Source organism: Malurus melanocephalus, unplaced genomic scaffold (genome assembly GCF_030028575.1).
Source record: "Malurus melanocephalus ecotype Western Australia unplaced genomic scaffold, MMel_1.1 scaffold_230, whole genome shotgun sequence".
Classification (NCBI taxonomy): domain Eukaryota; kingdom Metazoa; phylum Chordata; class Aves; order Passeriformes; family Maluridae; genus Malurus; species Malurus melanocephalus.
In genome coordinates, this window is record NW_026623462.1 from 1 (window position 1) to 17,696 (window position 17,696).

The following is a 17,696-nucleotide window of genomic DNA, read 5'->3' on the forward strand; positions in this document are numbered from 1 at the left end:
AAAACTCTTCATCCACCTCTTTCACTGAACTCGGGATATTCCCATTGCTAATGCTATGATGATTTTGCATTTCTGAAAAGCAAGAGGCTTGTGTGTGAATATTAATATTTCTTTATCTGGCATTCTTAACAGCACTAGAATGAATTMATTTAATTCTATAATAGCATTTTAGCATATATAAAAATGCAGGTAATTACAAGCTATACATTCTTATTTTGGGACTTTTGACCTCTTTCTGTGATTTGCCCATTAATTCAATTTGCATATCAAGTATTTCACAGCCTTCATTAGCTTTCAAATAAACAATACTCAAAATATACCCACTTTCTCTTCCCAAATGAGTGAAAATTCCTTTTGCCATTTGCTGTTTTGAATCAGACACTGACCAAGCCCAGACCTTTCCAGCCACAAAGATGACAACCTCAAACATGAGGCAGAGGAGACTCTGACTTTACATGGTACTTCCTAAAGCTTCTAATTAAATCTTCTTCTTCTCCTCACTTCAAAAAATCAATACAAAACCAATTGGAGCATAAAGTCAGTGGAATTTAAAAAAGATTATCAACCAAATAGTCAAATGTGAAAAGAAGGTTATAATAACTCCGTTTTAAAAGGTGTTCTAAACAAACCCCATGGAAGTGTTTGGTGTTAAAGGTTTTACTGGCACATATTTGACATGCAGATCACATCCCTCAGGTGACTTACCATTCATAGGTAATGCAATCACCTCAGATCCAGCCCAATAAAAGYCATATATTCCTACATATAATCCATGTTTATAGTTCTGTATATGTTGGGGGCTGTATGTTTAAGTAGGTAGCAAAATGATTATTTTCTAGTTACCAGTAAACTAAATTTTCCCCTTCTATTAGTTCTGCAAAAGATCACTACGAATTAGAACTTCCCTTTTGGGAGCCAATTCATTGATCTTTCAGAGGCTGTAATACTTTCAGATTGGTTTCCATGGAGAATTTGAATGCCCAGGTTCAAGCTGTAAATCAGTACAGAATCTCAGAGGGGAGCAGCTCTGTATGGAAGCCCAAGAACAAGAGAATAAAAATAAATATTACCTAAAAGCTGGAATAAAGTGAAGCTGTGATTTTGGGACACCAACATGGCCAAGAAAAGCTGTGGCTGCCTCATCTCTGAAATGTTCAAGGCCAGGTTGGACTTGGAGCACCCTGGGACAGTGGGAGGTGTCCCTGGCCATGGTAGGGATGGGAAGGGATGAGCTTTAAGGTCCCTTCCAACCCAAACCATTTTCTGATTGGAGATCAAGGCCAGAGGTTGTTCACTGCACTCATTTTGTGTGCATTCCAATGGTGCCAGAACCACAGGAAGGAAATGCTTCCAAAAAAATGCCCAGCTCTGAATTCCAGAGGACACAAAAAAAGGAATGCAGCACTTCATTCATCAGCTTCTGCTGTAGATGGTAAAAAACCCAAACACCWGGTGAGCTCTCAAACTCTGAAATCCTGACTCCATGCATCATTCCAGATAATACAGAGAAAATAAAAACAGATCTTGAGGAAGAAATATTTCAGATCAGAGCACTGGCTCTGGTTTTTAATGAATGGTGCCCTTTAATTAAAAGAGAATTAATGAGCTCTCTCTGCACATCCACACCCCCAAAGGCCACAAGGAGCAGGACCTTGCACACCAAAGATTACAGAATTGGCCATCATTTCTGTACTCTACAGGGCATTCAGGTTATTCAGGCCCTCCCAAAAAAGACTAATGGATGAGGCAGAAACATGGAACACACAGCACTAAGCCTATTTACATTTTCATTAAACGATTCCATTAGGTTTCAGCCTACTTGAATGACTTCAAATAATTCAGATAAGCAAAATTCTATCATTCAGTTGCTTCATTCCAACAGTTCAGAACTAGATGCAGAAGCAGTAAGTAACGAACATTTAATTCAGAGAGGAGTTCAGAAGTGAGGACATTAGCAACAGAGATCAGAGTCAGGCATACAACTCATTATTTTTACTGGAAACCAGACTCATAAATCCCTGCAGCCCTTCTGAAAGCAAAAACCTGAAAGACCAACTTGGATTCCTGGTGCAATTAATCCATACTAGCTAAGAAAATGAGATTTAAAACCCACAAATAACATCAAGGCAGATGATTACCTGCACAATTTACMATTTTGCACAATTCAGAAGAAACTAAAGTTTTAAAATTTCCTTTTTTTTTAATATTGTACCACAGAAATGCTCTACCTTGATAGTTTTGCTGATTTTTGTCCATCACGTGTTCATTCTTGTCCCCTGTACCTGCATCAACACCTTGCAACTCCAYCTGGGTCTCAGTATTATCCAGGTTGAGCAATGAGTTAACTGGACAAGAGTGAGGAAAGGTAAAACAGAAATCAGTAAGAGACTGACAAAAAACTAAGTGGGGATAGCTCAAAAATCAAACCACACCCAACCAACTAAATCACAATATCAAAAAAGAAAAAATAAAAAAAACCATACCTTACAAACACAAACCTGGTTCTCTGATAATTTGGAACGGGAAAATTTTTATTGATGAGTATCTTTAAATACTTGACCTATTTATAMGGGTAACTACTAAGAATTAATTGCAAAGGCTCCCACTAACAAATGAAGATAAACATTTGTAGGTGCYCTTTGCAATGTAACAGTAAATCAAWCTACAGTGAATTTTTAAATCTTTTAATTTAGAGAACAGGCTTAAAAGTTTCTCCAATCTGAGCATTGATCATAAACCAATCCCCTGCAATCACTGCAGCAAGTCTCAGAACCATCAAGTGCAGCTTTCCAAGGGAAAGAAATCCGAGTGGGAAGGAAATCACAGGACTGCAGCTTCTGATTCATTCCAGGCTCCAATTCAGAAGTACTGCCCTTCTCAGGATTCTCCCTGGATTTTGCACCTACCAGAATTAATTGTTCCAGTCCCATCACCTCAAGTATTTACAATAAATTGTACCATATCTGTCCCTTACCACAACATGTTATTATTAAGAAGTCTCTGCAACCTCTGTGTCTGACAGCAGCTCACCCACCACTTGATTGAGTCTTATTTTTATATTTACTCTCCCTCACGTATCCTTCACACCTCCACTCAGTTTTTAATCTAACTGCTAAGTGCATTTTTATTTTTTTACCACCCCAAATCTTTATCTAATACCCACTGCTCTCTGTCTTACAATTTGTCATACTTTGCTGATCCMAATACTTCATCAACAACCGAGTTTAAATTAACCCAGGCACAGTGGAAACAGACACGGATGACTTGACTGAGCAGTGGAATATTGGAAAAGCTTAATTATCCAGCATAAACAAAACCAGGATTTTTATACTCTCTTGTCTCCATTACAGCTTTCATTAAACTCGGCATCTTATTAAGGACATTTTTCATTTACCTAAACATTGATTTATATGTGTGCACATGTGAGCAYCCTGTGATCAGCCATTTATTACAGACTGATCAGCCACGTGTACACAGCACTTTCTGTTCCAYAAAAAGCTGCTTTATATTTTAGTGGAAAACAGAAAAAGAAATGATGTTTTTTCAAGATCTACTCGAGAAACTCCTAAGATTAAGCAGCATTGCAGATATACAAAGATGATCTGGGTTCACTTTCTGCTGCAAGAGAAGCTGCCACTGTTCCAGGCAGTGCCACGAGTCACCAGATTGGTTCTTTATTTACCTCTCCCTGCTGTGCTTCCCTGGGAAGGCTCCTCTGGAAGGTTTTCAGCTCCAGACTCATCCAACAACTCCCCATTAGGCTGTGCCTGAAATGGTTGSGTTTGTACTTCACAGGCTCTCAGACTTTCACAAGGTGCCCTGGAAGGAGGCTGTGGTGCTGRTTTCTGCACCCAGGAGCTCAAAGGCACATTTCCTAATGGTCTGCAGGATCTTAAGGGCACAGGCAGACGTGATTTCTTAGGCAGGAAAGCAGATACAGCCTGAAAAAGGCATGGAAGAAAATGGGGAGTTAGTAGGTCACATGCAACAGTCAAATGTAAGAAGTACAAGCAAACATTCCATGAAAAAAAATCAAAATTTTCTTGTAAAATCAGCTTTAAGGTTAGTTTTGAAAATGAAATTCTAATACCCTCGGCTACATGAGAAATAAACATTCAGACATACAAAAAACTCACTCCACTTACAATTTTCTGTAAGTCCCAGCTGTTCATGCAGCCACAACCTTCCAGCTCCTGAAGCAAATCCAGCAGTGGCTACCAAAGGCTTTTAACCAGCAGATGTATTAATTAGCTCTGGATTTGTGGATGCCTTAGGAAAAGAGTTTCTCACCCTTACTGACCTTTCTGTTWCTTCCCACTGTCATTTATATCATAAATGTCTGCCAGCCCAGCAACTGTTTGCCTTAAAACTTTTTGGTTTTTTTTAAGTTGAGGATCCTCCTCTMTTTTTTTCCTTTCTTTCTTTTGTCTTCACCCAACAGGCCCTACTTCCACAGATTTGAGAAAATCAGCATAACTTGGCAACAGCCACAGAGGACATTCATTCTACCACAGAAATTATTTAAGAACAAAATCAGCTTCTTCACCCATCCACTCTAAATTATTTCTGGAGGATCCCCATTTCCTGCTGTAACAGACATTCTCCCTCACTGGAGTTGGGGCAACTTACATTTTCTACATTTTAGCCTCTCACCTTTGGAAGACTCTGCATAAAACAAATGTTCCTTGTTTAARCCACACAGCATAAAACAGTGCTGTCTCCAAAAGGATAAAAGCATGCCATGTGTTGATGAGAGTTATGGAATTGTGTGTAATAATAATAAAAACCAATAATGGCATGTTCAGATAGATTTAGTTTATAATTTTGCTGTTCATTTGCTCCACCAGTGCTGTTAAGTCCCCTAATTTCTTTCACCATCCAATGTATTCTGAAATACCTTTCCACATTCGCCTCTCAGCAATTACAGTCTTTACACAATTTAAAATCATAAAAAGCAAGTTCCATTTTCCTAATGCCATCCTCAATTCCTTTTGTACATACAGCAGTACAGTATCCTTCAGAGGCTGCAAAATAAATCCAGAACTTCCTGCTAACTAAACTGCATTAATAACATCAAACCATTTCCAGCTGTCTCAGGGCTGTGGCACAGACACATTTATCACCCAGATTACCCAAAGGCCACTTCAGCTGGCTACATCAAATTATTTATAAAAGCCATTCYGAAGCTAAAGATACAGTGCATTAGTCCAAACAAGAAAGCTTTCAAAGCRACTGATTCAAGTGCTGTGTGGAGGTTGCCACTGATTAAACCAGAGAGGAATCTGGAAAATGGTGAATAAGAACAGTGAACTGGAACTCAGGGAAAACAGGAACTTGGAAAAACAAAAGAAAAGTGCAGAAAGTATCRCAGAATGGTTTGGGTTGGAATGKACCTTAAGGYTCAGTTAGTTCCAGCCCCCTGCCAAGGAGACCTTYCACTATTTCAGGRTGCTCCAARCCCTGTCCAGCCTGKCCTTGGACACTKCCAGGGAKCCAGGGGCAGCCACAGCTTCTCTGGGCACCCTGTGCCAGGGCCTSCCCACCCTCMCAGGGAAGAACTTTCTCTTAATATCCCACCTGGACACACCCTCCTTCATCCTAAACCATTCCCCCTCACCCTGTCACTTCATGCCCAGAACAAAGCCTTTACCAACAGCCCTTGGTTTCCAAGCCCCTTCCCTCACAAAAATGAATCCACCAGGAACAAGCCAGAATACAAATGAACTGTTCCTAATTGCTGCCTCTCAGCAATCTCTTGATCACTACAGTTATGGAAACCACTCTTTGCAGAAGGTGCTACAACATCCCCTATTAGCAGCACACAAAATCAAAAGCAGCACTCCCCTTTGTCTGCTCTACAGGAGTTGAGATCTTCAAAGAGTTTTCAACTTCACTTCTATCACTGCAGCTGAAACAATACACAGGAACTCTTTAGCAGACACTGTTTTCCCACCTCTTTGTTTGGGATCACAGGCTGCCTGCAGACAGAAGGGTTCCAGCCTCACCTGGCAGAGCACACCCTTGTCTGCACCCACAGAACACACTCCAGTCACAAACCAACACCACAAACTGCACTGGGACCTCCTGACCACACTCCTCAGGAGCCAAAACACAACGAGGAGATGTCAATAAAAGCCTAAAATTAAGATTTGAGTTTGTGGAAGTCTCCCACTGACCCCTCCCCAGCCTGCTCCCAGATGTCATGCTAATCTGGAATTTTCTAGAACACTTTTGCCATTTAGACTTCAACAGTTTAGACTGCTCTGGTTCTGCACGTTATGAACAAGAAACACAGACTCTCTTTTTCCAAAAGCTGTAATATTTACGAGTACATGGTCCCAGGGAGGATTGAAATTCAATTAATTAACGTTCTAAAGCACGCTGAAGTAGGAGATGAAAAGCTCTGAACATTAAGAACAATTATCTAAAATATATTTGGCTTACATCTCTTTTCCTAATATTAAAAATCACACAAAAGCAAGATTTAATATTAGAAATAAAACATATTTTTTCCTTTTATACATGTATTCCCTAAGTACAAAAAMGAGAATAAACTTACTTCATTTGTTCTAGTAAAAGAAAGGCTTTCAAGCTGTTCACCCTTCTTATACACATTTTCTTGCTGATGTTCTGCTTCTGCATTTAATCTTGAATATTTTGACTTTTCTTCTGAGGCTCCTTTCTTGCCTTCATGTTTGAATCTCATGACATTACTCTCTAAAGTCATTGTTTGTGTAGCTGCATCTTTCAATTCCACTTTCAACAACTGAATCTCCTTATTAATCTGTGGCACTGCATCTGGATAAAGCTTCTCTTCCCCATCAAAAGTTGATTTCAATTCTACTCGCTGCTTTAAGAATTTAGTGACCTGCTTGAAATGTTTGAGTTCAGCTCTTAGTTGAATAATCATTTGCCTAAGATCTTTTTCATCCTTTTTCTCCATATCTTCACTTGAACATTCTTCCTCTGTCGTGTTCAGATGATCTAACAGTTCATTTACAATTTTCATTTGTTCTTGTCTGCTACACTCAGGAAAGAAGAGAGAAAAGGCATGAATTTAGATTTTTATTTAAGCAAACAAAAATACCTTCCAAGAAACCCTTCTGCTGTGTTGTGACATATTTGAAATTCCCAGGAGGTTCTGTTTTACTCACTAATGAATTACTCGCTAACAAACAGAGTTTTTGGAAGCTTTTCACAACATGAATTATATCATAAATTGCCTCATCATGGCTTTTCTCCTATTTAACACAGAAATATATGAAATATGAATGGATTTCTCAAAAAMGTTTACTCTCTACCTTAAAAATTAATTTATACCAAAACCACACMAGACTCTAGACCATATAAACATAAATTATCCCAAGTTGGAAGGGACCCACAAGAACCATCAAAGCACAGCTCCTGGCCCTGATGTTGAGTTTTTGTGAAAATCTATCYCTCCATGTATTTCTAATGGAACGGGGAAGATGAAAACTGAGAAATCAGCCAAAAAGCCTGGAAAAAAAGCTCATTACAGAGCACCAAACTGCCCCATGGATAACGAGAGGTTCATGGACAGCAGTTTGGAAAGCAATGTTTTAAAGGAAACTGAAGCCAAATAAATGGAATTTAAAGCATAAGCAAGCTCTGAAGTTCTACAGACAATTTCAGGTGTCCAATGGAGAGCTGTTTGTGCCATTAAACATGCAAACCAGAGTTTTAAACAACTGCATTTGTACAGTTTAGCATTTRAAATGGTAGAAGCTAACTAGGTTTTTGATGGCTTCCTCTGACACCCAATGGCTTTAGTGAGAGTTCAGTTATGCAAAGCACAGCCTCATCACCCATCAGTCTGSTCATTTCTACTCCAGCACAGGAAATATTACACACTAGAGTGGTGAAGATGATGGAGCTAGAATCACTCATTAGCCAATTTTTAAGTAAAGATAACAAATAAACAATGTTCTCTCCTCGTTTCCAAGGGAAGAATAGCTCCTCATCCACCACTAAGTACTGCTRAGACAACTAAGGCCATTTGTGCCTGTTGGGAGAGTTTTAAATAGTAATGTGCAAATACAGAATACACTGAAATGGCAAAGGGCACTCAGTGTACAGTACCATCCGTTCCAAATTCTCCCTGTAAAAAGTCACTGYAACTCTAATTCCTCCTTAGATTCTTTTACACACTATTTTTTACAGCACTAGAGTGTTGTCCCCTCCACTGCACCACCTTTCACTGGCCTGTGCTCTCAGATATTTTGTTTTTTTAAATAAAAATACCAGCTGTTATCAACTGAGCCCTCTAACTCTCCTAGATCCCATCCCGGAACCAATCARTCTCTGCAGTAAAGATCAGTGGATCAGAAACTTTGGAGAATTTCTTTCTTGCAATGGGTTTTTCTTAAGGATTTCTACTGATAGTATGTTTCCTAATTACTTAATTGCATGATAGACTAAAATGGYTCTGAAGATGCCTTGCCAATCTCTCAGGTAAATTAGACAAAGCCATTATCTAAATTCACTTTAGCAAAATTACTTTATTCTCTTCTCAAAGCGAAATACTGTCAAAAGCAGTGCATATCCCTCATACTCACGTAGATTCCAGCACAGATGTTCTATTTTCTCTTAGAAGAGATGTGAGCAAGTTCTCTTCTGTTTCATGTTCACTCATTCCTGTTCTGCCTAAGTGTTTGTCAGTTGTATCGTGCTCAAATTGAGGCTTAATTGGACTCCTATAATGTCTGTCTTTGCAGAAACTCTCTGAATAGCCTGATGGAGTTATCTGTTAAAAAATTGCAAACATTGTCTTATTACACAGGTATGTAATGTTCTATTAAATTCAGGGCTGTAATCTTTCTGTAATCAGGTTCTGTAATTCCTGATGCTCTTTATCTGCACTAAGAAGCATCCACAGACATTTCGCTGACTATTTATTAATAGAAAAACTAATTAACATCTATTTCATATGATTAATTCATAGCCATCAGTTGTTTAGCAAGGAGTAAGAAGATTTCCCTGAAGGTCTTTATCTAAGAAGAGGTATGAAACTTCTGGAATGTTGCCTGCAGACTGCAGCTAACATTTTTATTAGCTCAGCTTTGAATCATCTGTATTTACAGTACAGATTCTGTCCTGGGAYCTCCAGATTCAAGCCCTGATGGCTGGGACAGGATGAAATCTGGAAGAATCTACAAGCTGCCAACTTCCTGTATAAAACATCATGRATGTGTCCTAGGGAATTTCTGAGATCTCTGCAGTCATTCAACCCCCATTAAAACAATCAAAATCTGTATTAACCACATGAAAATTCATTTTTGGGCCCATTTGGGTACAATTCCCATCAGCAGTGGGAGCCAAGAGAGTCTTTACAATGCATCACTCACCTGCTTATCCACCTCACAGGGAAAATCCAAAGATACCTGAAGGCATACCTGGTAAACAGAAAAACACAGAAATTACAGATTTCATAGAGCAGAATGTCATCATTCTTCACCATTACAAACCAATTTGCAACCTGAATTATTTTAGGATTCCATGATGCCTCATGTCACATTGATTAGAATAAGAGGACAGCAGAATCCTGTGCGTATGAAAATACAATTTACAATTTACCAAGATATCAAACATTTCAACCATAAAGAAGGATCTACAGGACTTTTTCCTCAATCAAAACTGCAGGTGAATTTCATACAATTTGAACTGCAGGCCTGACTGAAATGGAGGCAGGAGATCAGCCTGTGTGGATGTAAAGAAACCAAATTTCAAGGGACTCTTTGTCATCTCCATTCAGCGTGACTGTGAGYCCTCAAAGAACAGAAAACAAGGTCCACAATGACAGCAATCTTGATTGCAAAACCAGCAGAAAAATACAGGAAAAAGCTTCCAGAAGCTCTTTAGGATAACAATGAAACATGACTTTGAAAGCAAAGTCAGATAACAAGAAAAGCATGTTTGCAAGAGAGTTTTTGTTGTAAGAAAATAAGAAATTTTACAGGCATGCAGAGAAGAGAGCACTGTAATAGAATGTACCCTGAGCAGATCCTACCTGACTGACCCTCTCACAAAACTGACTGTTCTGCATCTTCCTGTCATTGTCACCATCTTCAGGCTGCATCACAGGCTCCCCTGTTGTTTCAAGACACTACACAAAGTATGGAATGATGTGAAAATGTAGCACAAAAAAAAAATACTGTGATATGAAACATGCATAAATAAGTCAGTGRCATGTCTTAAAAGAAAAATAAAAAAAGCCTGTAATACAAAGTAACAAACACTGAATTAGATTTCTTCAACAAGATCAAAGCAAATTAATATAAACCCCAGGAATGACTCATATCAAATAAAGTGAAACTTTATCTTCTATTCCTTCATTTTTATTTAACCCTTTCTCCTCAGAATTTATAGAATATATAAAAATAAACTCGTTTAACTGCTTGTGGCAATGGAGCTCTGTATCCTCAGTAGTGTCCTCATTCTGCCTATTTTATTTTCCAATTTCCAGAATTTATTTTCATTTGCTACACAGTTTAGGCTCTTCTCCAGCATTCAAGAAATAGATGCTTTTAAAACTAAGCACATGTGGCTTGCTGTACCCTGGCAAGATTTACTGTGCCACTGAAGGTTACAATCTGCTGTGCCTATGCCTAAATTTGCCCATTTRCAGCAAATGGTGCCAAATCATCTTTTATTCCCTGTTTTCCACAGAATCCAACCCGTCTCCCATCACTGGTATTGCCTGAGCAAAGAGGAGGAGGAAGACTCAGCTTTTTAGGGAGCAGCACCCAAGTYCCTGACATCAGCAGGGATTTGATCACTGGAGCATCACTGAGAGCTGGACCAGGATCCCTTTGGTGTTATTCCTGCTTCCTCAGAACACTGGGAATTCATGGATGTGTGGGGTTTGATTTTTTAATTGAGTATGCACTGAATGTATGCATACATATATGTTTATTAAATTATTGAGAAAACCCCTTTTATCTCCCAACCCCTTGCAGTATAAGCAACTCCAATGGTTTTAGGTATGAATTTTAAAAGGCAGAAACTGGATAGTGGAGAGTATTAATATATTTGCCTTTTACAATTAGAATTCTATATGGAGAACTGACTTGCAAGTCATATTTGGGTTCTCTTGGTATTTTCACTCAGACTTGGTTTTCTAGGACAACACAGAGTAAAGACAATTTGAAACACGGAAAAAGACACAGAGGATTCTGTGGTATATAACAAGGACATGCATTATAAAAAAATCTTTTCGTAGTAATCATGGGATGCCAAAAGTCCAATAAAATTAACTATTATTTAAAAAAAAACCTATTTAGGTTGAATATTCCATATGTAAGTTCAGGACAAACGCAGCATTTGTGTAATAAAAATAAACTTATTTGCACATGTAACTTATCCATCCAATGCAAGTACCTTTTATGGGYCAATATTTTTAATATCTGCTTTTCCTAGGACATTATTTGGTTTAATAAGTGAGGATTCTTTAATGAAATTATTTCATAAAAACAATAGGTTATAAAAACACTGTGACAACAATTCACTGCAGGCTGAGCCTGGTCCCGTGGTCTGGGAGGCTGCAATGTCCTGTGCTCCAAGGAATATAACCTAATATGCAAAAAAGTATTAAAATAAGTGTCTTAAAGACAGAAAAATAAGTCTACCAAGAATAAGCTGCCTTTTGTAAAGCATTTTCTTGGAGACTGAGAAGCAGGAGAATGTTTTTCCTAAATGAAGCACTGATATGCTTGGTTTGCAAAGATCCCCCGAGCCTTGAAGGCTGGAATCACCGAGGCTGCTTCTCTCTGAGAAAGCAGATGTTCAGAGGACAGCACAAAAACAACCTTTTCCTCTCCTCCTTCTCCCTCCCAGCACGAGCATGAAGCCAAGGAGCAGAGGACAAGGGGCTGTCAGTCCCTGCAGAGRCAGATTCATCTGATTTGTGAAGGAAATTTGCTTTGGGAAGGAAAAGCAGGATGGGAGCATTTCAAGAAGCTGAGGAGGATCCATCTTCCCATGTCTGTCCAAATTCCTCGGATAACACAGATGTCAGTGTCACCCCAGCACTACCTGCCAACAAATTCTAGCTCAAAAAACATGAATAATAGAATGTAGGGAGGTTTTGACAGAGGTTATTAATATGCAAAACACACTGTTGCCACACCCATAAMCCAAAATCCAGGTTGTCATTTATTGCCAAGCCTGATAAAAAGATACCTTTTAAACTAAAAACTTCCAACTAAACATTCTTTAATTTCTGAGCTCCAGAGTATTACAGTCATTCTGGCACTGCTTAAAATCCATATTTAACTTTCCTATTTCCTTTCCCAGAATGTTGAGGTTTATTTATATTTAAAAGCTTCACTCTTTGTCATTTCACATCTAATTTTGTAGCTTCTTCAGGGAGCAGCCCTGTATGTACTTGTCATGTCGAGGCAAGCAGGAGCACAGAGCATCCTGTCACGATAATCACAGCAGAGGACAGGAATTCCTYAGGAATTCTCTGTGGCATCCATGGRGATGCAGAGCCCTCTGCAGGAACATGATAAAAATTGCTAAAAATGTTCATTATGGAGAAGGCAGGCACTTGGAAAGGGATTGTCCACCAGCTCTTCTTCCAAACCTATCAGTGACACATAAATTCACCGTTTCAATAAAACCACTGTTTTTAATTTAAAAAATACTTCCATTAAAGGTGGCATGACTACATCTTAAAACTGAAAAAGCAGGAATATTTCATTACTGTCCCAGTGCACCTGCAGCACATCCAGAAAAAGACAGACCTTTTTTTCCYGAGTTCTGCAGAAAAATCATCAATTCCRCAGCCCCAGTTTTTGAATCAGGCAGTGCTGCACGTAACTGATTCAAACTATTCCTAATCTCATTCTTTTGAGTTTAACTCAGAAATTCAGGACACAAAATACCAGCACCATCATCACTCCTTTTCTATTTTCTCCTTCCTATTCAATACGTTCTGCACACCAACAATGGAACTGAAAGCAAAAGCCACAAAGGAACATAAAGACAAGCACTGCCAGCCACATTCCAAGTGATATTTTCCCATCAGGGTCACCAGAGCCTCTTGAACAACCTTCACCTCACACAAAGTCACACTCGTGGAGTCCCAGCACCCAAAATGCTGCTCAGGGGAAGTGTTTTGCCAAGGCCCCTCCTTGGCTACAGCTGAAAATAGCCCCAGCATTGGGGAGATGGATGAAACACCCAGCAAGGGTTGCTCTCAGCACCTCTCAGCAACCCACCACAGTGCTGGCCCCTTCTTCATGCATCCCCCTGCTTTATTTGAAGAAACAGCCACGTGTTCAGGTGACCTGAAGTGCTATTCCCTCTTTTTTGGCTACACTGAACCCTTGTATTTTGAAGATGCATCAGAGATCTGAACTAAACTCTTTAATAATCAGACAGCCTGAGAATAACTCTGCAATAGCAAACAGACTTTCAGCAATAACTAAAATGTTTTCTAAGATATTGTTTTCTTCACAAAATTAACTATTTCCTTCCCTGTCAATTGACAGTACAAATAGATCAGAGACCCAATTAATATTTAAATGAATATGCTGCTGCCTTAAAATCAACTTGACACATCACTGAACACTTGCATTGAGCTGGTTCTCTGTCATGCTAACATGTTAGAGCTGTTTACATCATTAATTTAAAAAGTTATTATAAGGAATTAGAAAGCTCAGCCCCGAGGGCTTTGCACTCCTCCTACACTGATGTAAATGACTCCACAAGGTAGATGAGATGTGAGAGTCAGACTCGCTAAAACAGAAAACCTACCTCTCTGTGGTTTARTATCTTCAGTGCTTCCTTCCCYTGAGAATCCTTTGTACAACATCCAGACTGTCTTGCCTTAAGTTCTTGATTAATTGTCTGCAGTTCCTTGACCATCAGGAGCAGGTCAGAAACCTAAATAAGCAAAGAAAGAACAAGCAGAACTGGTATCATCCAAAGTGATAGGAAAACAAATGATGGATAAATCTCCAGCTAAATGCAAACTGCAGAGTTGGAAAGCCTGGGTTTSTATCTGCTCCTGAGTTAATCTCTCTGTGTATGGCAATATGGTTCTGGATTTGTGAATTAGTGCTCAAGGAACTTAATTTGTAACACTGGTTCACAGTCAGTTATTAAGTTCAGGTAACAAGTTTCACAACTCAGTGGCAAGAACAAACCTGAGGGCACCTCACACCAACAGTTGATTTGAGAAGAAATATTCAATGCCAGAAAAAAGCATTGCTGGGAAATAGCAGCATTTAGGAACAAGCTGTTCTTCTGTCTCCARCCCCCTTTATAAGCCACTCTCATTCTGAGCAGTTTCACAGACACAGAATCTGAATGGACAGTCAGGTTCAAAACTCTCACAGCCACAAAGCCRTGAACTGTATCAAGAAGGCAACGTTTGGAGAAGAATCCAAATCTTTTTAGCAAACTAATTAAAATACTTGGAAAACCAGGTCAGCTTTCAGTCACACGAACCCTTTTTCCGGTAAGAAATTATTTATAAATACCTTTTGCTAATGAGTCTCCCTGAGCCTACTGAAAGGAACATATTCAGAGATAWAAGTGGTGAAACCCCAGAATGGCACTGGGACACAATCTGGGGTTTTTTTAGGGACACCTGTTCAGAGTAAGACAAACTTCCTTCCTTGAGATTACCCCACCTCCAGAGTGTGAGCACCTGCCTACAATTCAGCTGGCCCTGAGAAACAGGAAACTTCACTTATGTTCACTCCCCATCAACCATATTCAAAATTATTCCGTGTCATAAACTGGTGCATGGATCAGATGTCACTGCTCAGGAGCAGGAGAAAGAGAACAAAGTTTCTGAACTCCAAGACTGATTTATTGTTTGGTCTGCACATTTTATCCCCGTGAATTTCTGTTCTCCTTAGGTAGAACACAGAACTCACCTCAGGGTTATTTTATAACATGCCCTATTTACCAAAAGATTTGCAAATCCTGGGATGGAGTGTGTTCTACAGAATCTAGAAACCAGCATCTTCATGATTAATAAAGGCTCATGAAGTACACATTGTGGGATATTTAACACAAAAACCTTTCTTTGGAGCTGATGTTGATGATGTCTGAAATATGGCACTGAGTCAAAAACTGGAGTCCAGGTGCACAAAAACCACAAAACCCTGGCAGGAAATCACTCAACTTTCAGCTGATTCTGCAGCCCACGTGGTRTAACAAAGTCTAAATGGTTTATAAAAGGTAGGTCACAAACCACAGAGAGGGGAACTCCAAATCTCTTCAGAACTACCCAACTGTACTAAATAAATGTCTCTGTGAGAGACACAGAARCTATAAACAAAGCAGAATTAAGCTACTAGGAACAGTAAATAATAAAAAAGATCAATACCTTCTTTTTAAGTTCTTCCAGAGACAGATGGTCTATCTGAAGGCTTAAATGGTCTTGTTCTCCTAAACAGATACTCATATAAGATGTTTGATCTCCACAGAAAGATAGTGTTTCATCTGCCAAAATAGCCAAGGACAGACATTATTTCAGAAACTCCATTTGCAGGAAAACACAGCACAAAATGCACAGGACTTTTCGAGTAAGAACCTTCCAGTAAGCCTGTGGGAGGCCAGTTAGAATGTTTCATTCCCAAAATAAGCTTTCTGTTTAATTGAAAAAATTTTGTCCTCATATTTCTTTGTGCTTCTGACACACAGACAYGCTGCATTTTCTGTGGCTGTATTTTCTGTGGTTATCAGCACGAGTTGGGAATGTAATTCTGAATYATAATTTGCATATTTAGCATTACAATTAGAAATAATTTTTAGSAAGGATAAGTTAGGCATGAATAGTTATTCTACTTTAACTATAGTTTTATGAACATGAACTCAGGTTCTCAAGGCAAAATGCCAGGTTAGACAAAGTTAATGAATTTATTTTGCTTTTGGGTCAAAAGAATGCAGTAATTGGATTGAAAATAGTTACTTATTCATTGCCTCTATAACTGCAGGAATTATTTATGTTTCAATAAACACCTGTTTATTTACAATATAAATGACAGTCAATTCTATAAATAAATCTCATTAGATAGGGAGAAAGCATAACTAAATTAGGACAAAGAAGAGACAATCAAATCCTGCTCCCAGCTCTGACACTGATCCCTTGGCTGCTGMAAGGACCCAAAACTCACAAATCATTACTAATTTTTCAATCTTTGAAGCCTCACCCTCAAMACAACTGCTCCTGACAGCCCTGGAGTATCCACAGGACCCTGTGGACCTCCCTGGTTTTTTATCATCTCTGGGCTTTTGAGGTTGGAAGCTCTGAAACAGCTGAAGTTTACCTTTTGCCACTTATCAGAGCTGTCAAGTGATGCTAAAATTGAAAGTCTAAGTTGAAAGGGGAAGTGAACAGGCTTTACTGTTATTTATATATCCCCTATGGAATAAAACAGAAACATCTTGTACATATGCAGTAAACTATTTAATGATACCCACTTACATTATTCTTTTCTATATCTAAGAATATACTAAAAACACTTCCCAAGACACACAGTAAAAAAGCCTGAAGATAAGCTATATTTAAAAGCTCTACTTTTTCTGAATTACCAAGTAACAAAACCTCTGGCTATTTTTCCTTTCTCTGGAAATTCTTCTGTTAGGAGATTACCAGTGCCTGAGACAAAAACTCTGGGAAATAATTACATCCCATGGTCAGAAAGTGATCCCATGGCCACTGATTGATTCCAAGCCAGGAATCTCTGACTTCTGTGGAAAACAGTAAATTCAGTGGGTACAAAGCTGCAGGCAGCATGAAATGATAGAATAGAATTTCAAACATTTGCTGCATGGAAAGAGAGAAGCTGTCYCTCTCTATGTGCCCTGATTGCTCCGAAACATTCTGTTACAAATCCCCCAAATCATCTTCAGTAYAAAAAGCCAAAAAAGAAATCTTTTCACACCTTTTTTACATTCAAATATTTCCTTTCCATCCCAGCAAACTGACTGTAATAAAACCACTTTTCTTTTGTGCAAGAGGAGGGTTGGGCTGGGTATGGATACAAACCTTGGTGGTTTTTCATGTCCTTAATCTGATCTTGTAAGATYTTCTGGAGATTCCTGTTACCTAAAATATCTTCCTCCAGTTGTTTTCTCAACATRAAAATATTGTTCAGTTCCACTTGCAAGCTATTTATACTGGTAAAAAAAGGGGGAAAAAGAAATGTTTGAGATTCAATTCAAAACATTTTGGCATGCACTGTTTTTTTCTCCACCCAGGCTTGCACCAAGACCCATTTCCCATTCCCCATGGCTGGGTTTCATCCCACACTTTCATCATTTTGATCCATCAGCACAAACAAATCCCTGCATAGAAAGAGGAGATTAAATGTTTACATACACAGCCTTTTCCTGGTTTTTTAGTCTGTACTGCCTAAGTCAGCTTCCCCATGWCAGAACTGTTCTACCAGCCTCCTTCTGGGCAGCTCTTTTTAAGGAAAATGGAAATTACTAACTCSTAAAAAGTATGCCAGAAAAATATCATTATCACATAATGCTGATGGCTTTGTGTATTCCATTATGTGGTGACCATGGAAACTTGGTTCCCTCTCCACAGAGCTACACCAGATAATCTAAAGCTGCACTTAGCAAAAATATCAAAAAATCATGTTTGACTGAAAACAGCRCCCAGATACAACTAACTGTTTTATTTCTTCATTTATCCATAGYCTGTA

The 17,696-nt window shown here is 38.8% G+C and overlaps 1 protein-coding gene across 1 annotated transcript in view; it reads right to left on the reverse strand.

Moving 5' to 3' along the window:
* Positions 1-3: 3 nt before the first annotated feature.
* LOC130578530 (CDK5 regulatory subunit-associated protein 2-like) overlaps positions 4-17,696 on the reverse strand; it is a gene marked incomplete at its 3' end in the record, with an annotated part of 44,770 nt that continues 27,077 nt past the window's right edge. The window contains 10 exon segments of the mRNA XM_057374695.1: positions 4-72; positions 2,229-2,345; positions 3,683-3,941; positions 6,560-7,022; positions 8,577-8,764; positions 9,366-9,413; positions 10,028-10,123; positions 13,780-13,908; positions 15,365-15,480; positions 17,030-17,160. Of these exon segments, the coding sequence (XP_057230678.1) occupies positions 4-72; positions 2,229-2,345; positions 3,683-3,941; positions 6,560-7,022; positions 8,577-8,764; positions 9,366-9,413; positions 10,028-10,123; positions 13,780-13,908; positions 15,365-15,480; positions 17,030-17,160 (1,616 nt within the window).